Source organism: Mrakia frigida, assembly GCF_051309035.1.
Source record: "Mrakia frigida strain ATCC 22029 unplaced genomic scaffold BDY24scaffold_5, whole genome shotgun sequence".
Classification (NCBI taxonomy): domain Eukaryota; kingdom Fungi; phylum Basidiomycota; class Tremellomycetes; order Cystofilobasidiales; family Mrakiaceae; genus Mrakia; species Mrakia frigida.
The window spans coordinates 462,953-478,878 of NW_027481276.1; the positions used below are offsets into that span (position 1 = coordinate 462,953).

Consider the following 15,926-nt stretch of genomic DNA (forward strand, 5'->3'; position numbering starts at 1 on the left):
AGATGGCCGTTTCAGAGGACGAGCTCACCTTTTCCTCCCTCCCTCCCTCTCTCCCTCCCTCCCTCCGCCTTACCACCACGTGCTTTCCTTCCCTCCCTTCGACCATCTCTTCAGTTTGAGCATCGAGGAATAACGACAGCTCCCTTTGACGAGATGGTTTATCCTAACTCTACGATCTGCTGCAGCGAAACGAGAGACTCCAGAGCTTGGAAGGAGGAGGGAGGAGAACGGTGAGCTCGGTCTTGAGCTCCTCCTTCTCGTTCTTCTTCCTCGTCGTTGACCACTCTTCGCTCTATCTGGGACCATTTCTCGGACCACCACTATAGCTCTCTACAGTCCATCTTCTTTCGAGGAACTCAGAGAGCTCACGATGAAGCTCTGAAGACTCAGACTGATGGGCTCGACGTTGGAGCCTGCTCGTGTCAGTCAAGCTCGACCTTCGAGGATTCAAACGCTCCAGCAGAGGGAGGAAGACCTTCTCTCATCTGAATACTCCGAACTCGAAGGGACCAGCTGATACTTTGGAATCGCTCATCAAGTTCTGAGGAGAAGGATCTTGCCATAGAACGAGCTCGCAACGGAGGGGAGGGGAGAGGCGGCTCTGAACTCGGCAGTCGAAGCTCGCTGTGTCTGTTGATCAGCAAATCCTCAGCTGATCAAGCGGCAGTAGATATTGCCTATCTCGCATTCAACTCCCCTTCAAGAAGCAAGCTGACGCTCTCCTCTCTTCCAGTTCCTCTCCTTCAACCGCCGCCTTCCTCTTCTTTTTCAGCTCCACCGCCTCAACCCACCTCATCTCGACTACCCACTCTCCCCTATGTCTGCTCCTCGAAGTCCCATCCTCTTCGGCTAAGGATCTCGGGTCTCAGTTGGAATCAGCTCAAGGTTTCTCGCCGAAGGTTTCAACGTCGTCGTCGTCTCGAGGAGGGCTCACCTTGAGCTTGCTGGAGTCGAGAGGTTGGCCCACGTTGTCGCTGTGAGTATAAGTATACCTTCTTTCGTCCGATTAACCGGAGACGATAGGGAGAAGCGAGCGTTTGTGGGCTTCGACTCCGAGCCAACTGTCCGCTCACGCGTCTTTCTCTTTCTCCCCTCTCATCTTTTCTAGAACCTCGACGACCCTTCAAACGTCGACAACGTCTTCCAGGAAGTTATTGAAAAGCTTGGGTCTGTCTCTACTCTGGTTTACAACGCTAATCTACTGCGCTTGCGTCTTTCTACACACGTCGCGTCGTCTCTCCTGGCGCGGTTCTGACTGATTCTCTGTTCATTCTGCTAGCCTACCCCGTCGTCAACTTCCCCGTCCCCATTTTCCGTACCTGTTGCTCAGCTCGCCATCGCTCAAAACACTGGTCTCCTCTCTGCTTACCGAGCAGCTCAACTTCTTCTCGACTCGACGTTCGACGGACCCAAACCTTTCCTCTACATCGGAAACATCCTTCATCTCCACGGTCACGCTTGGCCCAATGGATTCGTCCTTGGACTGAGCAAGGCTTCCGCTGCTCACTTTGTCGAGGTCGGAGCGAAGCCGTACGGAAAGGAGGGGAAGGCGTTCTGTGGGTTCTCCTCGACTCTTCTCTTCTTTCGCTCGACGTTTCGCTCGTCTGATCTTGTTCTTCTCCAGTCTACAACGTCTGGGAATCGACCATCGATAGATCCGTCACGGGAAACGAGGTCGATTCTCAAGGAAACGCCGATATCGCCTTCCAACTTGCTCAGATGGAAACTCAGGACGCGTGAGACGTCCCTTTGATTGTGAAGGACGGGAAAGCGAAGAGGGCCGAGGAAGATGTGGTTTTCAAGTCGTATTGGTAAAGGAAGAAAGATGCTTAGTGCTTTCTGTTTTGATTGATGCCAGTTCGCTTAAGTTGGACCCGACTGTTCCGAAAAGCACGAAGACGTCGACGCGTTTCTTTTCGAAGATCAAGAGACGAGTGAGCATTCGGACGGGATAGATTAAGATAAGTTAGATAGATAGGCAGACGAATGGATACAGAGCAGACTCAGAGAAAGAGAGAATCCGAATAAACTACACGGTTCGATCGATTAGGACTTCTTAGACGTGCTCCTTCCTGGTCTTCTGGTCGACGGTTCGGTCGTCGATGGGGCAGAGGTTGTTGATATCGGTGTTCATCCCGTTCTCTCGGTTGGTCCAGGGAAGAGTAGTGTGCTTCTTGGCGAGGAGGTAGACGGTGAGAGCGTAGAGAAGGCTGAGAAAGGGAGGAGGGAAAACAGATCAGCTTTGTTTCGTTCGTGAGAAGGATGCAAGAGACGAAACGAAGGGCTCACGTCAAAACGAAATCGATCCAGTTGACGGCCATAAGAGCTTGAAGGAGTCCCTTGCAGCCTGAGATTTCTCGAAGCTGGAGCCAAGAATAAGGGGGAGGGAGAAGAGGTGAGCAAGGGAGAATGAGATTCAACGCGTCGTTGGATCGAGGGAAACTCACAGGACCGGTAGGGCAGTTGTAGGGAGCCTTGTAACGAGTGGCGGTGTAAGAGATAGCGGTGGCGAGGTAGTAGAGGCAGTGGAGGAGGGTGATGATGAGGACGTTCTTGGCCTTGTGAACTTTGAAGAATCGGCCAGCGAGAGTAACGACTGGAACGGAGGGAAGAACGGAACCGAGATCAGCTTGAGATAGAAGCGAACATAGCCAGCCTAAGTACTCACTCGAAAGGAACCAAAGCATCGCCAAAACTGAGATGGGAAAGATGGGAGGAATCGATCAGCGTCTCGTTCGAACTCCAAGCTCGACAGCTCGGACGGAGAGACGACACCGATGCAAACTTACCAGCGACCACGATGAAGGCTGGATCAACACGGTTGTAACCATCGTAGGATTCTATAATCTTGTGGATGTTGATGGCGGCGAGCACCCAAGAGCTGAAGGAAGGGAAAGGCGAAGGTCAGCCAAAAGAAGAAACGGCTCGGAGCGACGGGTACTCACGAGAACGCAAGGACGAGGGAGAGAGCACCGAGCAGGGATTTGGCGGTGTGAAGGAAAGCAGCGCTGGAAGGATAAGAAGGGAAGGGAGGGAACGGGGTCAGCAAATTCAGGTCGAGCGAGAAGCGGGAAGGGCAAGAAAGCTTGTCGGAAGTTCACTTGAAGATCGAAGAGCGAGGACTCACGAGACCATTGTAGGAAGCGAGGTTGTTGAAGAGCTGAGAGTTGGAAGGTCGGAAGGTGGGAGTTGAGAGCTAGAAGGAAGTGGGACCTTTGAAGGTTCTTGAAAGGATTTCAGCGGCAAGGGGGCGCGTCATGCCATAAAGAAGGACGAGGGAATTGGGGCGAGTCGGCGAAACATTCCCGCCGCTTGGCCTGAAGGGGGTGTCGATGACTCTGATCAAGAGATGTGGCTGGCTCCATTAGCTTGAAAGATAAGCAACTGCCGTGAAGAGTTGAATTGGGAGGGGGGCGGGCGGGAGGAGAGGAGGAACGAGACGACGCGCTCGCTCGTCTCTTTTGTGATGAGGTTTCTGAGAGTTTTCTCCTTGAGTAAGCTCCTGGATTCCCCACCAACTCTGTCGATTCGTATTGTTTCATGGAGTCGAATCAAAGGGTGAGGAGGAGTCCTGAAGTGGGAGCGTCAAGATTTGAAGGAGGAGGGAGGGGGTCGATGAGCACGGAGCCTCCTTCCGCGAGAGATCAGACTTCTGAATGATGTGCTAGCAAGCGAAGATGTATGGGGCTCTCTAGAGAGAGCAGTATATTGAAACCCTGACCTCTACATAGAACGGCAGGAGTGCGGAAGGAAATGCAAAGCTCACCTCTCCTCCCCAAACTCCTTGATTGAGCCCACCTCTCTTCCCTCTCTCCCCTCTCTCCCCATCCCTCTCGACGATCGCAGCAGCAGAAGCAACGGCATGGATAGAGGCTGAGCCTTCCTTGAGCGGCTGCTGAGTTCACTAGTCTTCAGTCCGCCGAAGAAGTCGTTGAGGACGAGTCGAGGGTGCGGAGGGTGGCCGGAGGGAGGAAGGTGTCGACGAGGAGCGAGGGAGGAGCTGAGTTGGCGTCGCAGCTTCTCGTAGCGAAGTCGAAGAAGGTGAATGCTAGGTGAGGGAGAAAGGGGTTCAAGGGGGTTAAGCTTGTCGAAAAGAAGAAAGGATGGTGAAGACGGTTGGGGAACAGACTGATGTTTGCGTCGAGCTCAACTCTTTCTCCTTGACTTCTTGCCTCTCAACCACTTCCCTTCCCTACCAGAAGGTTTATCAGTTTTGATATTTGCTCACTCCATTCTTGTCCTCCTTAGTCATAAGAATCATCCGCAAGATTATATATGGAGAAGATCACAGGAACGAGAGAGAGAGAGGAAGGAAGGAATGGAATTGTGAGCTCCCCGCTTTCCTTTCTCCTTCTCTTTCCTTCGGCCATCCTCTCTCGTTCTTTCTTCTGACCTCAAACTGTACCTGCTGCCTAGGGGGATCATCTTCGGCTCACTCGAATCGTCTTCGTCGGTCTGCATCTCTCGCATCTCTCCCTTCGACCACCGTCCCTCCTCCTCCTCCCTCTCTCCGTCGACTCTCTGGATCACTTTCGCCCTCCCTCTATCGTATCGTGTCGATCTATCAGCTCTGCGAACCCTCCAGTGGCTTCAGAAGCACTAACTCGACGACTAGACGTGGTTGGGGAGCGAGGGAAGGAGGAAGGGATCGACGAAAGTCGAGCTCGGGAGCTGCTCTTGCCTGAACTCACTCGGTCTCCCTTGACTCTTGCCCTCTGAGGCTAATCGAAATCTACCTTCGCATTCAGCATCGCCTCTCATCGATGGATATCTGGGATTGAAAGCTAACCTCTGCGATCTCTCTCAACGACGACCGCTCGAACCGTCGAAGTACATCGTGACGGCTCTCCTTGACCTCGCTTTTCCCCGTCAGATCTCTCAAGGATCAATCTATCGTTTGGCTTCCTCTCCTCACACCTGACCATCAGCTGTTGGGCAGAGAAGGAATGGCACCGAGTTGAGAGACGGCCGTCCCATCAAACCTTCTCGCCTCGAATTTGGCATGCAGCGTGAGTCCTCCTTTTGACGCGTCTCTCTTCCTCCCCCTCCCTCCCTTTGCCGCTAGGACTCGAACTTCTGCAGTAGTCAGGACTGACTTCTTCGCATCGACTTCCTCGTTCCAGACGCGTTTCCTCCCAAAGAATCATATCTCGATCCCTCACGAAGAGCTTGATCTCTCGACGATCCTTTCAGCGGTCCCCCTCCTTCTCTTCTTCCCTCCCCGCCTTCAACCTCAAACAGTCCAAAAGCGTCTCGTCATCCGTTCTTCCTTGTCCAACGGTCCGGTCAACGGCTCTGCCTCGCTCCGGATCTCTACTGAAAAGCTCTCGTTGTTGGTTCCCTCTTTCTTTCTCCCCAAACCAGCCCCACCGTCCCCCTCCCTTTCCCTCTCCTTCCCCATCAAACCCTACCTTTCCAGCTCGCCTTCAAGCCTTCAACGCAAGCTACTAACCAATGATGGGTCTCTTCGATAGGAAGAACAAAGGAGAGCAAGCAGCTCAAGTCGACCAGTACGATCGAGGAGAGGACTCTCGATTCCAAAACTCCAGAGTCTGTAAGTCCCACCTCTCCTTTCCCCTTCCCAGTTTCACGAAAGCCACGTCGCTCACCATCTCCTCCCCCTCCCCCTCTCTTCCTCTTTCTCTGCTTCTTCTCCTCAAGATCTTTTGACTCTCGTCGCCTAGTACGTCCTCCCCTTCGGATTTTCTCACCCTCGTGGGCTGAATCCGATTCAGCCCACGCGTTTCGTCGGTCCTATTCGTGAGAGCACTGAGGCCGGACTTCGCACTGACCATCGGTCTCTCTCTCTCTCCTCTTCTTCTCCTGTCTACTTTTGCCGATGGTAACAGTCTCGGCATCTTCTGTTTCGGATGTACGTCGAGTTTTTTTCTTCTTCCCGCAACGCGTGTAAGCTGACATCGTTTCCTTTCTCGCAGATGATACTGGTGTTGCTGGAGGAAGTAAGTTTGACGCTTCTATCTTTTGGGAAAGTGGGGCGTTGGTTGATGGATAGACCTGGAAAGAGGGAGAGGGAGACCGACAGAGAACCGAGAAGAAATTGAACGAAACGACCTCGAGACGAGCTGACTTTCTCCCCCTCCCTCCTCTCCGACCCTGTTGCTGTTCTTCAGTCGTCGCCACGGCTCCCTTCGAAAAGGACTTTCACTACGCAGACAAAACTCCTGAAGAAAAGGCCGACATCTCTAGGTATCGTCGCCCTCTCTCTTCTCTGGCTTTGCAGCCGCGTCACGTCTCACGGAAGCTGATCTTGCTCTCTATATCATCATCGGCAACAGTAACGTCGTATCTTTCCTTCAGGTCGGAGCTTTCTTCGGAGCCCTTGGGTGAGTAGGATTTCGATTCGAGAGGCGAACAACCCTCGCTCGACCCTTCGTCGTCGCGTTGTGCTGATGCCTCTCTTCGGTTTATACAGAGCTGCTCCTGTTACTCAACGACTCGGAAGGAAGTGGGCTTTGATGATCGGAACCGTTAGTGAGTCGAAACACGTTTGAAGCTAGAGCAGGAGTCGAAGTCCAATCTGACGCGTCTCGTTCGAACCTTTCCTGAAGTTTTCGCCGTCGGAGCCGCCGCTCAGACCGCTGCTATGGGAGACTTAGCACCTATGTACGCTGGAAGAGTCATATCAGGTCTCGGTGTTGGACTCAGTGAGTTCCCTTTTCGAGGATTTGAAGCGCGTCGGAGTTCTGACCTTCCTCCTCTTCCCCTTCCTCCAAGTGTCCACTGTCTGTCCCACGTTTGTATCCGAGATGGCACCCAAGGAAGTTCGTGGAAGGATCACGGGTCTCTTCCAAGTGAGTAGAACGAACCAGGCATGCAGGGTTTTCGTTCTCGAACACTGAACCTTCCTCTTCTTCCTTCTTCAGATCGTCGTCGTCGTCGGAGTCGCTGCTGCTTGTGAGTAGAGAGAAGCAAAAAGGGGCCACCATTTACTGATACACATTTCTATCTCTTCGCCAGACTGGATCGAATACGGTCTATCGGTTTCTCCCTTGAAGGACACGACGGACTCGTGGAGGATGTGAGCATCGATTCACTCGCTGTCCCCTCCCGTCTTCAATCCCGACTGAACCCTTCTTTCCGTCTCTTCTACAGCCCCATCGGCATGCAGCTCGTACCCTCCGGTCTCATGATCATCCTGCTCCCGTTCATCAAGGAGAGTCCTCGTTGGCTCCTGACTCAAAAGGGCAAGAAGGACCTCGCCCTCGTCAACCTTGCTTGGATTCGAAAGAGGTCGACGGACGATCCTCGAGTTCTCGAGGAGTTCGCTGAGATCGCTGCTGCTCAACAGTACGAGCTCGATAACACCGCTGGAACGTCGTTCAGGGAATGCCTCGCTCCTGGAATGAAACTTCGCTTCTTCGTGAGCTCACTCCCCTAGTTCGGTTCTTCTTCGATTGACTCGGACTGATGTCGACGGATGTTTTGTTCTCCTCGTTCGACCAGATCGCTTTCGCCATGTTCTGCCTGCAGCAGTGGGTCGGACAGAACTCCATCTCGTACTGTGAGTCGCCTCTGACTCGGGGAGAGGACGGGATGGGAGGAGGAAAGACGCGACGCGACTCTCGAGGCTGAAGCCCTCCCACTTCACTTTCGCTCTTTGTCAGACGCACCAATCATCTTCAAGTCCATCGGGTTGAAGGGCCGATCGGTTGGACTTCTCGCTTCAGGAATCTGTGAGCAGCACTCCCCGCGTCTCGTCTTTCTCGAAGCTGACCCTCGACACCTTTCTGCCGCTCTTTCAGACGGTATCGTCAAGATCGTGGCCACTTCCATTTTCGTGAGCTCGTTTATTTTCGTCTCAAAATCTTGAACCTGACCTCACTCGTCTTTCTGTTCGTCTAGATCTTCGTCGGAATTGAACGGATCGGTCGAAGACTATCTCTTGGGTGGGGTGCCGTAGGAATGGGAGGGTTCCTGGTACGTTTCCCGCTCTCATTGCCGAGCTAAAAACGTCTGCTCACTCTCCATTTTGTCTTTGAACGCAGCTCATCGTCGGGTAAGCGAAAAAACGTGGATCAGTCTCGTCGCGTCGAAACCAAAGCTCACCCGTGCTTCATCGTTCTCTTTCAGTGCCATCTTCATCACCTCCGACGTTGATCCCGATGCCACTTCCCCTTCTGGTCGATCCATCGCCATGGCCGCTATGATCTACCTCTTCGTCATCCCTGTAAGCTTCGACGTTTCCCTTCCTCGCTCGACTCACCTCGACGTCTCGTTTTCCTCACTCCACTTTTCTCGTCTTTGCACCTGCTCAGTACTGCTTCTCGTGGGGTCCTGTCCCCTGGGTCTACTGTTCCGAGATCTTCCCTATGCGACTGAGGCACTACGGGTTAGTTCAAGCTTCGTCGTCGTCGTTCGCACTCGAAGGAAGATTTCGACCTGACTTGACCTGTTCTTCTTTCTCTCCGAACAACAGAATGGCTGTCGCTGCTGCTTCCCAGTGGGCTTTCAACTTCACCTTGACCAAGATCACACCCTACCTCGTCCTCGCTCTCCCAAACGGAAGGCTCTTCTTCGTGAGTAGCTGAGGAAGGAGAGGAGAGGAGACGAAACGGGACGCGTCGGAAACCGGTTGCTGACCTTCGCCCTCGCTTCCCTCCCCTCCAGATGTTCGCAGGCATCAACGTCCTCGTGGCCGCCTTTGGATTCTGGTTGCCTGAGACTCGGGGCTTGTCGATCGAGGAGATGGTGAGCTTTCTTCTTGTCCTTCAGCGAAATCAAAGAGGAACGCTCACTTCCTCATCGTTCTCGCCCTTTTTTCTCGCAGGACATCCTCTTCGGCTCCACCACTCTCGAGGCTCGAGATGCCTACGTTGCGGCCCAGCATAAGGAACAGGAAATGGCTCATGGAACGCTCCAGAAGGAAGAGATTCAGCATGTACGTCTCTAGCTTTCTTTCCCATTCCCGCTCGACTCGAGGCGTCACGCTGACCTTTCTATTCCCTTTCCTTTGGCTCAGATCGAGGGAGACATGAAGGTCAACAACGGCCAGAGAGTCTGAACATGATCAGTCCCCGCTACCCTTTTGCATATACTGTATTCGCCTCTTTTCTATCTATGCTGCTCTCCTTCGACCACTTCAATGCCCATCACGTTCTCTTCCTACTTCTCTTCGTTTTCTCGTTCCCACCCGCTCTCTATCTCTCTCTCTCTCGAAAGAAGACACTAATGAGTTCGTAGATCGATATATATGTATGCTCTCGAACTTCCTAGCTAAGTCTATGGAATAACGAGCTGAAACGACGTCCGTCGAAAGATCTCCCTTCTCTCCTTCACTCACTCCACATACCCCCCATCCCCTTCCAACCAGCTCCCGACTCCTTCGTAGCACGAGATCATGATCGCACACGCCGGCGCGACCTTGATCAATCTCGGAGCCAGCCCGGCGAACAACGCCTGAGGACCTTCCGTTTTCACGATTCCAAGGAGGAGGGAGAACGTTCCTGGGACTACTGGACGACGAGCTGCTGCCGAGGACGACGAAGAGGGTGCTTTGGGTTTGGGTTTGGTGATGGTGGAGGAGGAGGAAGTGGCGTTGGGATTGTGTTGAACGAAGACTTGCCGACGCGTCTTGAGGACGTCAAAGGGGGTTGTGACGAAGGCGGCGACCTGGAGAGGAAAGCGAGAACGAGTAGAATCCAAGAAGAGGAGAGTCAGCAACATATCTCGAAGCACACAGAGGGAGACGAAGACTCACCATCCCGCTACTAGCCCCAGCAACCATCGCTCTGGCCCACTCGCCCTTCCCTCCGGGTCTCCCCTTCACCCACGTCGGCCCCGTCAACACCCTCAACTTCATCACCTCGTACCCTGCCCAGTAAATCGCACTGAACGGAACGTCCCTCCACAGGGTCGCTCCCAACCCTCTCCACAGCGTCCTCACCCCTCGTTTCTTCACCATCCCGCTCAACCCTTCGAGCGTGCTCTTCACCGTCGGCGGAGGGAGGTGAGGAGCTGGTAGGGCTTGGAGGCGAGTTCGGAAGAGTTCTAGAGGGGAGAGGAGAGTAACGGAGAGACCTCGAGAGATGGCTCCTGCGAACAAGGGCGAGAGGAGGGAGAGCAGGTTGGAGTTGGGAGCGAGGGAGAGGAGGTGGAGGTTGAGGTGGGTGTAGCCTAGCATGTAGAGAGCGGAGGAGGGGACGCCCATAGATCTGAGAACAAAGCGAAGGAACGACGAGGTCAGTGGTAAGCAAACAGACCAGCAGAAGGAAGGAAGAAAGAAAGGGAAACTCGAGCTCACAGCGTCGTCCCCACGCCCTTCCAAAGTCCTCTGATCCCACTCTCCCTCCTCACCGACTGCACCTCCTCCCAGAACCCACCCAACGCTACTCCTTTTCCCTTCGCATTCCCACCGCTGACATCAAGCTTGCCCGTCCTGAAATCGTCGATCAACCTCCTCCAACCCGCTGGGGACTCGCATCCGACCGGAGGGACCAGATCCAGTCGGATCGCGCCTGCTGCTGAGTGCGAAGAAGCATTTCGGAGAAGACGAGTTGCGTCCGAGGAGGAGCAGTAGAGTTGATGAGCTCGATGAGAGGAGGAGGAGGAGGCTGAGGAGAGGGCTGAAGAGGGCAGGGGAGGTGTGACGTTTGCGTTTGGGTTGAGGGTTGGACGGTTGAGGAGAGTTGTGGTGCAGCACGAGTTGGTGGAAGAGGAGAGGGACGTTAAGGGTACTGGAGGAGGAGTGGTTTTGGGTTGAGGAGGTGGACGGGATTGAAGACGGGTTTTGAGAACGTCGAAGGGAGTCACTGGAGGAAGGTGAGAAGGAGGAGAGCGAGAACGCGAACGAGTCTGATTAGATTGTGTGAAGATTTTCTCGTCGCTCTTTACTCACTTAGTAAACTAGTGGCCACTGCTCCAGTCATAGCTCCTGCTCCTCTACTACCCAAGCGAGCCATCAAGCTCGACTCTCCCTTCTTCTCCTTCCCTTCAGCTTCTCCTCCTCCTTCCCTCCCTCCTTCCGTTCGCCCTCCAGCACCCCCGTTGACGACAGATCGACCCACGGTGCGACTGTCCATGCTAGATGAGCCTCCTCCTGCTCCGTAGGCGACGAGAGGTTCTTCAAGAAGCAGCGTAGAGGACGAAGGATGGGTTGAAGAGGAAGTGGAGGGAACGTCGTCTGGAACGAAGGAAGAAGCTGAAGAAGTTGTAGAAGCGAGGTCGAAATCGAGATCGGAGGGGAAGGCGGTGGCCATGCAGTGGTAGGGTCGAGGGGTCTAGGGGAGGAGGAGACGAGGGGAGATGGAGGAGTTGACGTTGGGGGTGGGATAGGATGATGACGGAGAGGAAAGAAAGTCGAGGATCGAGATTTAAGAGAGCGAGTTTCAGGAGGCGACGCGGTCTTTCTTTCGGGCATCGTCTCTTCACTTTCTGGAAATTCTTTCAAAAGGTCCAGAGAGGAGAAGCCTGTGTACTCGGGGTCTTACCACAATGTGCTCGGAAGGTTTGCTCGAGAAGAGGAAGCGGCAGTTGGAAAGAAGAACGTCGGGCTTGCGTCCGACCGAACCGAAGGTCTCGAAGAGAGCTCAACAGTTTCTTCAGTCCGGGACGCACAGAGAAAGCGAGTAGGCAAGGCAGTAAAAGGTGATCAGTGATGTTCATTCGTCATTAAGTTAAAGAAAGAGAAGAAACCCTCTTCTCGTCGTCTCGTCCAGTCGCACGACCTCCTCCCTCTCTCCGCTCTCCTCTGTCCTCCAAGATCTCCTCTCCTCCCCTCTACTTCTTCTTCCCGTAATCCGGATCCAGGTACGACTTCCTATGATACACCTCCCCCTCGGTAGCCTTGATCTCCTTGATCGCGTCCGTCGTGGCCGTTGCTGAAGGCAAGTGAGAGCTCAACTGTTTCACGGCGTCGACGGTTTTGGTTTGAAGCTTGATCGCTTCGAGCTCGGCGTCCAGAGCAAGTCGTTCGTCCCCTGATGTGCGGTTGGAAGCGAAGAGAAGATGGCAGGGAGGTGAGAGAGAGGAACGGCAAGAAAGAGTCAGTTAGAGGAGCGGAACGGAAGGACGGTCGCCAGGACGAATGAACGCAAAGAGTGATTTGTAGAGGAGGAAAGGAGAGGGGATGGGACTGGCCGAGGTGAGTTTTTGCTGAGTAAGGATAGTCGAGGGGACTCGAGAGGATGCGAGGACGTACTCCTCGACTCTAGGGGTGTCCCAGAGAGTCGAGACAGCGATTCTGGGATGGAAGGTGACGTTCGCTTTCCTCCTTCTCCTTCCTCCCCATCGCCTCTACCTCTCAGAAGAGGCGACTCTCCCCAGAATCCAAGAGAGACGGGTAGACTTCGTCTCTCTTTCTCTCTGCCCTGTCCCTGAGCACCGAGAGCTTCAAGAGAGGCAGAGCCCAGATCGAAAGAAAGAGAGTTGTAAAACGAAGAACGAAAGGTCGCGAGCTCAACTCACAAGTCAGAATTCGGTTGTCCTGCCTCCCCGACTTTGCTGCTGTACGATGTCGCTCGTCGATCTCTTGACGAACGTAGAGGTAGGCTCCACCGGCACCTGCGAAAATCACCGAGGAAAAGGGTCAGCGAGCGGAGAGGGAAGAAGAAAAGAAGGAAGGGAGGAAGGGGCGAACCGATGAGAAGCGCTCCCCATCCGACGGCCTGCGAGATATAGAGAGATCGGTCAGCGAGGGTGCGTAGGAGAGAAGGAAGGAGAGATAAACGAACGATAGATTGTCCAGTGTTCATGTGTGTGTTTGAGTGTTTTTGAGGAAAGAAGGAGGGAAGGGAGGAGTGGGATGTGGTTCAGTGTGAGCTCGCGAAAGCTCGGGCTTGTCCTTCCTCCTTTTCGATTTGGCTGGGCGAATTTTCTCGACCAAAATCGTCGTGGAAATTTTCAGATAAGGTAGAAGGGAAGAAGAAGGATCAGCTTTGAGCGTGTAGACAGCAGGATCGGGTTTTTCGGTTGCGAAGGAGAGGAAGAGAGAGTCCCCGAGGGTGGGCTCGCGAGCGGGAGGTTTGGGAAGTGAGCAGCGAAGAGAGGGCAGTTGAGATGGTCATGGTAATTTTTGAGGATTGTAGACTTCTTCCGCCCCTTTGTTTACTGTGCTGTAGTTCGAGAAGCTCCCCTCAGGGCATCTACTCGTCGAGGTTCGTTTCTCTTCGGGTCCCGGTTGGCTTTCCTTGCCAGTCTCGGCCTCGTATCCCCATGGATCTGTACATATGTCTCGGAATCGCAGCTTATAGCGAGCATATTTTATCGCCAATGGCGCTCTCAGTATCTTTTGCAGGAGTTGGTGGTAGAGGAAAGAAGGAAAGAGGCGACGCGTCGAGTGCCAGCTCTCACTTTCCGTCCTTCCTTCTTTCCCTTCGCCTTTCCGTTCCAGAACGAAAAGAGTGCGAAGAAGAGCGAAACGGGCTCATCGAATCGTTGAAGAAGATCGTTAAAGAAGGAAACTAAGCAAGAAGAGAAGGAGGAGGGAGATGTGAAGGACGACGGAGAATCGAGGAATGCACTCGACTACTCGATGTTGACGACGGAGACTCCAGCGTCTTGAGCCTGCAACGATGGGCAGGATAAAGAGAAAGAAAGAGAGAGAGTCAGCAAAGGGAGGGGAAAGGGAAAGGGAAGGGGAAAGGGAGGAAGAAAAGAGAGGGAGGAGAGAGAACGAACCTGCTTCTCAACCGTGAGCTTGAGCATTCCCTCTTCGAGCTTTGCCTTGAGCGTCTTGGGATCGAGAGGAGTCGCGAAGTGGAAGGCTCGATGGAAGGACTGCCTCAAGACTCGCTCGTCGACGAGGAAGTTCCTTCCAGCGGATTTGACGAGACCTGAGAGAGAGGAAGAGGAAGAAGAAGAAAGAAAGGGAAGGAGGAAAGGAAAGGTCAGGTTCAAAGAAAGAGACGGAGTCGACGCGTCGTCACCGTCGAGTGAGTGAGAGAGAGAGAGAGAGAGATAGAGAGAGAGAGAGAGAGAGATAGATAGAGAGGACTCACCTTTCTCTCCGTTGTTCTGTTTAGCGACAGTTCCTTCCTCTCCCTTCTCTCCTCCCTCAACCTCCTTGATGGTTCCAGAGGGAGTGGTCGACTCCTTGCGAACGACGTTTCCTTCGAGGATGAGTCGTCGATTCTGATCTCCGAGAGAGACCTTGAGCTCCTCTTTCTGTGCAGGTGGGAAGGAACGAGAGAGAGAGGTCAGCTCAGTAGATCTTCAAAGAAGGTAGGAACAGCAAGGAGAGGGCGACGAACCTTGATGCCTGGGAGGTCAGCGATGACTGGAAAGGAACGACGAGAGGAGAAGAGTCAGTCGCGTCGTCGTCGAACGAGTGATAGAAAAGCGAGCGAGAAGCAGGAGAAAGACTCACTCTCGTAGCCGTTCTCCTTCTCTTCGATGGAGACGGGAGGGAACGAAGCAGCTGTGGCGGGAGAGAAGTTGTCGAAGAGGGAAGAGGGAGGCTGCCAGAGAGAGGGCGAGGCAGCAGGGAACTCGAGGTTGGAGAAGAAGGGTCGGAAGGTTCGAAGGGACATTTGGTAGACTTGAAGGGATTGGGGTTGAGTTGAGTTGATGAGTTGATGAGTTGATGAGTTGAGAGGGGAAGGTGGGAGTTGAGGGAGGAAAAGCAAAAAAGAGAGCGGAAAACCTGGCTTTTATAGTCTAGGTTCGCGTCGAGAAGTTTCTAGAAGTCGAGAAAGGGGGGATTAGTAAGGTCTGGATGCTGCGAGAAAATCTGTAGAGCTATCTTTCAAGGAGGAGAAGGTTTCAGAGAACTAATTGAGGTCATTGACACGGGAGGGGAGTCGAAGGCTGCAAAAGAGGGAAGAGGGAAGAGGAGGGAGGAGGAGGGAGAGGGAGCAGGGAGAGGGACAGAGGAGGGGTCGCTCCGAGCAGCAGCAGAATCGGGAGAGAATTTTCTCTTCGAGCGATGGTCTACTCTCAGACAAGGAGTCGAGATGGTAGAGAAGCGTGTTGAGTGGCTTTGGAGATGGTCTGTAGAGTTGAAGAGAGTAGGAGATGGCCGTTTCAGAGGACGAGCTCACCTTTTCCTCCCTCCCTCCCTCTCTCCCTCCCTCCCTCCGCCTTACCACCACGTGCTTTCCTTCCCTCTCTTCGAACCATCTCTTCAGTTTGAGCATCGAGGAATAACGGCAGCTACCCTTGACGAGATGGTTTATCCTAACTCTTCGGTCTGCTGCGACAGACAAGAGCACTTCAGAGCTTGAGGAGGAGGAGGGAGGAGAAACGGTGAGCTCGGCCTTGAGCTCCTCCTACTTCTTCTTCTTCCTCATCGTTGACCGCTCTTCGATCTATCTGGAACCATTTCTCGGACCTTACTATACCTATCTACAGTCCAACTTCTTTCGAGGAACTCAGAGAGCTCACGATGAAGCTCTGAAACCACAGAATGATGGGCTCGACGTTTGAGCCTGCTCATTACGCGTCTCGTTCCTGCCGACTTGAGCTGAACATCTGTACCTTCTGCTCTTCTACCAGGAGCTCGTTGCTAACTACATCATTGACTCTGGTTTAGATCGATCAGGTCACTAAGCTGCGGACTTTTTGCTCTGTTTCGCTCGTCCAGGCGGCGCGACGCGTCTTTGATTTTCTTTCAGTCTGACTCTGGGCTCTTCTCTCCAGCAAAAAAAAAGGCTGAGTCTCTCCAACCCACTGAGTCACCAGCCCTATCGTTCTCCGACTACTTGAACTTGATCATAGACCCGACAAAGCACTACAAGGATTTCGACGCGTCCTCCCATCTGGTCGGCGTCGTCTTGCCTTTTCAGGGTTCATCAACGCCTGTCTGCATGCTGCCGAGTGCTAGCGTGCTCCCTTTGATCGATTCATGCTTTGTGAAAAAGAATCGACTTCTTTGAACGCTCCTTCTTTCCCTTTGTTCCTCGTCCTCATCCGTCGATCGAGAACAAGAAGAGCGTCGAGCTCACCGCTTCTCCTCTTCTCTTTGTTCGTCT

General features: G+C 53.5%; 7 protein-coding genes across 7 annotated transcripts; 3 read left to right on the top strand and 4 right to left on the bottom strand.

Annotated features, from left to right (window-relative positions):
- Window positions 1–817: 817 nt before the first annotated feature.
- Window positions 818–1,740, top strand: BDY24DRAFT_412558 (uncharacterized protein; the record flags this gene model as incomplete). Its single annotated transcript, XM_076643078.1, has 5 exons — window positions 818–833; window positions 900–976; window positions 1,109–1,183; window positions 1,280–1,556; window positions 1,625–1,740. The coding sequence occupies 5 exons, from the start codon at window positions 818–820 to the stop codon at window positions 1,738–1,740; spliced, it is 561 nt and encodes a 186-aa protein (XP_076499534.1).
- A 90-nt stretch (window positions 1,741–1,830) lies between these two features.
- Window positions 1,831–2,791, bottom strand: BDY24DRAFT_379514 (uncharacterized protein). Its single transcript, XM_076639051.1, has 3 exons — window positions 2,448–2,791; window positions 2,290–2,363; window positions 1,831–2,210 (listed from the first exon to the last, which is right to left on the bottom strand). The coding sequence occupies exons 1-3, from the start codon at window positions 2,685–2,687 to the stop codon at window positions 2,057–2,059; spliced, it is 468 nt and encodes a 155-aa protein (XP_076499535.1). The 5' UTR covers window positions 2,688–2,791; the 3' UTR covers window positions 1,831–2,056.
- Window positions 2,792–5,343: 2,552 nt separating this feature from the next.
- Window positions 5,344–9,312, top strand: BDY24DRAFT_232859 (sugar porter family MFS transporter). The gene is made up of 23 exons (XM_076636643.1): window positions 5,344–5,554; window positions 5,662–5,683; window positions 5,850–5,872; window positions 5,937–5,960; window positions 6,132–6,207; window positions 6,297–6,344; window positions 6,434–6,492; window positions 6,570–6,665; window positions 6,736–6,812; window positions 6,885–6,915; window positions 6,979–7,039; window positions 7,114–7,381; window positions 7,465–7,522; window positions 7,626–7,694; window positions 7,764–7,798; window positions 7,864–7,938; window positions 8,007–8,017; window positions 8,092–8,188; window positions 8,277–8,350; window positions 8,438–8,537; window positions 8,629–8,709; window positions 8,789–8,899; window positions 8,981–9,312. Exons 1-23 carry the CDS (start codon window positions 5,455–5,457, stop codon window positions 9,020–9,022), a joined length of 1,638 nt encoding a protein of 545 aa, XP_076499536.1. The 5' UTR covers window positions 5,344–5,454; the 3' UTR covers window positions 9,023–9,312.
- Window positions 9,313–9,324: 12 nt separating this feature from the next.
- On the bottom strand, window positions 9,325–10,770 carry MTM1 (Mtm1p; the record flags this gene model as incomplete). The annotated part of the gene is made up of 4 exons (XM_076637083.1): window positions 9,325–9,630; window positions 9,719–10,172; window positions 10,262–10,352; window positions 10,635–10,770. Coding segments are annotated over 4 exons (987 nt in total), but the record flags the coding sequence as incomplete, so codon positions are not given.
- An 896-nt stretch (window positions 10,771–11,666) lies between these two features.
- On the bottom strand, window positions 11,667–12,862 carry BDY24DRAFT_232697 (uncharacterized protein). The gene is made up of 4 exons (XM_076636642.1): window positions 12,690–12,862; window positions 12,424–12,623; window positions 11,774–11,936; window positions 11,667–11,721 (listed from the first exon to the last, which is right to left on the bottom strand). The coding sequence occupies exons 1-3, from the start codon at window positions 12,708–12,710 to the stop codon at window positions 11,777–11,779; spliced, it is 381 nt and encodes a 126-aa protein (XP_076499538.1). The 5' UTR covers window positions 12,711–12,862; the 3' UTR covers window positions 11,667–11,721; window positions 11,774–11,776.
- BDY24DRAFT_379544 (uncharacterized protein) lies at window positions 12,765–13,439 on the top strand. Its single transcript, XM_076639052.1, has one exon. It carries the CDS (start codon window positions 13,015–13,017, stop codon window positions 13,420–13,422), a length of 408 nt encoding a protein of 135 aa, XP_076499539.1. The 5' UTR covers window positions 12,765–13,014; the 3' UTR covers window positions 13,423–13,439.
- BDY24DRAFT_379545 (Hsp20/alpha crystallin family protein) lies at window positions 13,366–14,509 on the bottom strand. Its single transcript, XM_076639053.1, has 5 exons — window positions 14,324–14,509; window positions 14,208–14,233; window positions 13,956–14,121; window positions 13,636–13,790; window positions 13,366–13,521 (listed from the first exon to the last, which is right to left on the bottom strand). The coding sequence occupies exons 1-5, from the start codon at window positions 14,484–14,486 to the stop codon at window positions 13,483–13,485; spliced, it is 549 nt and encodes a 182-aa protein (XP_076499540.1). The 5' UTR covers window positions 14,487–14,509; the 3' UTR covers window positions 13,366–13,482.
- Window positions 14,510–15,926: the final 1,417 nt, after the last annotated feature.

Coding starts and splice junctions, on each gene's coding strand:
- BDY24DRAFT_232859 (XM_076636643.1), top strand. CDS start 5,455: ATGATGGGTCTCTTCGATAGGAAGAACAAAGGAGAGCAAGCAGCTCAA. Junction 5,961..6,131: donor TACTGGTGTTGCTGGAGGAA/GTAAGTTTGACG, acceptor GCTGTTCTTCAG/TCGTCGCCACGGCTCCCTTC. Junction 6,916..6,978: donor CGTCGGAGTCGCTGCTGCTT/GTGAGTAGAGAG, acceptor TCTCTTCGCCAG/ACTGGATCGAATACGGTCTA.
- BDY24DRAFT_232697 (XM_076636642.1), bottom strand. CDS start 12,710: ATGAACACTGGACAATCTATC. Junction 12,624..12,689: donor TGAACACTGGACAATCTATC/GTTCGTTTATCT, acceptor TATATCTCGCAG/GCCGTCGGATGGGGAGCGCT. Junction 11,937..12,423: donor GGACAACCGAATTCTGACTT/GTGAGTTGAGCT, acceptor ACCGCACATCAG/GGGACGAACGACTTGCTCTG.
- BDY24DRAFT_379544 (XM_076639052.1), top strand. CDS start 13,015: ATGGTCATGGTAATTTTTGAGGATTGTAGACTTCTTCCGCCCCTTTGT.
- BDY24DRAFT_379545 (XM_076639053.1), bottom strand. CDS start 14,486: ATGTCCCTTCGAACCTTCCGACCCTTCTTCTCCAACCTCGAGTTCCCT. Junction 14,234..14,323: donor GAAGGAGAACGGCTACGAGA/GTGAGTCTTTCT, acceptor GTTCCTTTCCAG/TCATCGCTGACCTCCCAGGC. Junction 13,791..13,955: donor ACAGAACAACGGAGAGAAAG/GTGAGTCCTCTC, acceptor CCTCTCTCTCAG/GTCTCGTCAAATCCGCTGGA.
- BDY24DRAFT_379514 (XM_076639051.1), bottom strand. CDS start 2,687: ATGCTTTGGTTCCTTTCGAGTGAGTACTTAGGCTGGCTATGTTCGCTT. Junction 2,364..2,447: donor ACAACTGCCCTACCGGTCCT/GTGAGTTTCCCT, acceptor TCTTGGCTCCAG/CTTCGAGAAATCTCAGGCTG. Junction 2,211..2,289: donor TGGATCGATTTCGTTTTGAC/GTGAGCCCTTCG, acceptor TCCCTTTCTCAG/CCTTCTCTACGCTCTCACCG.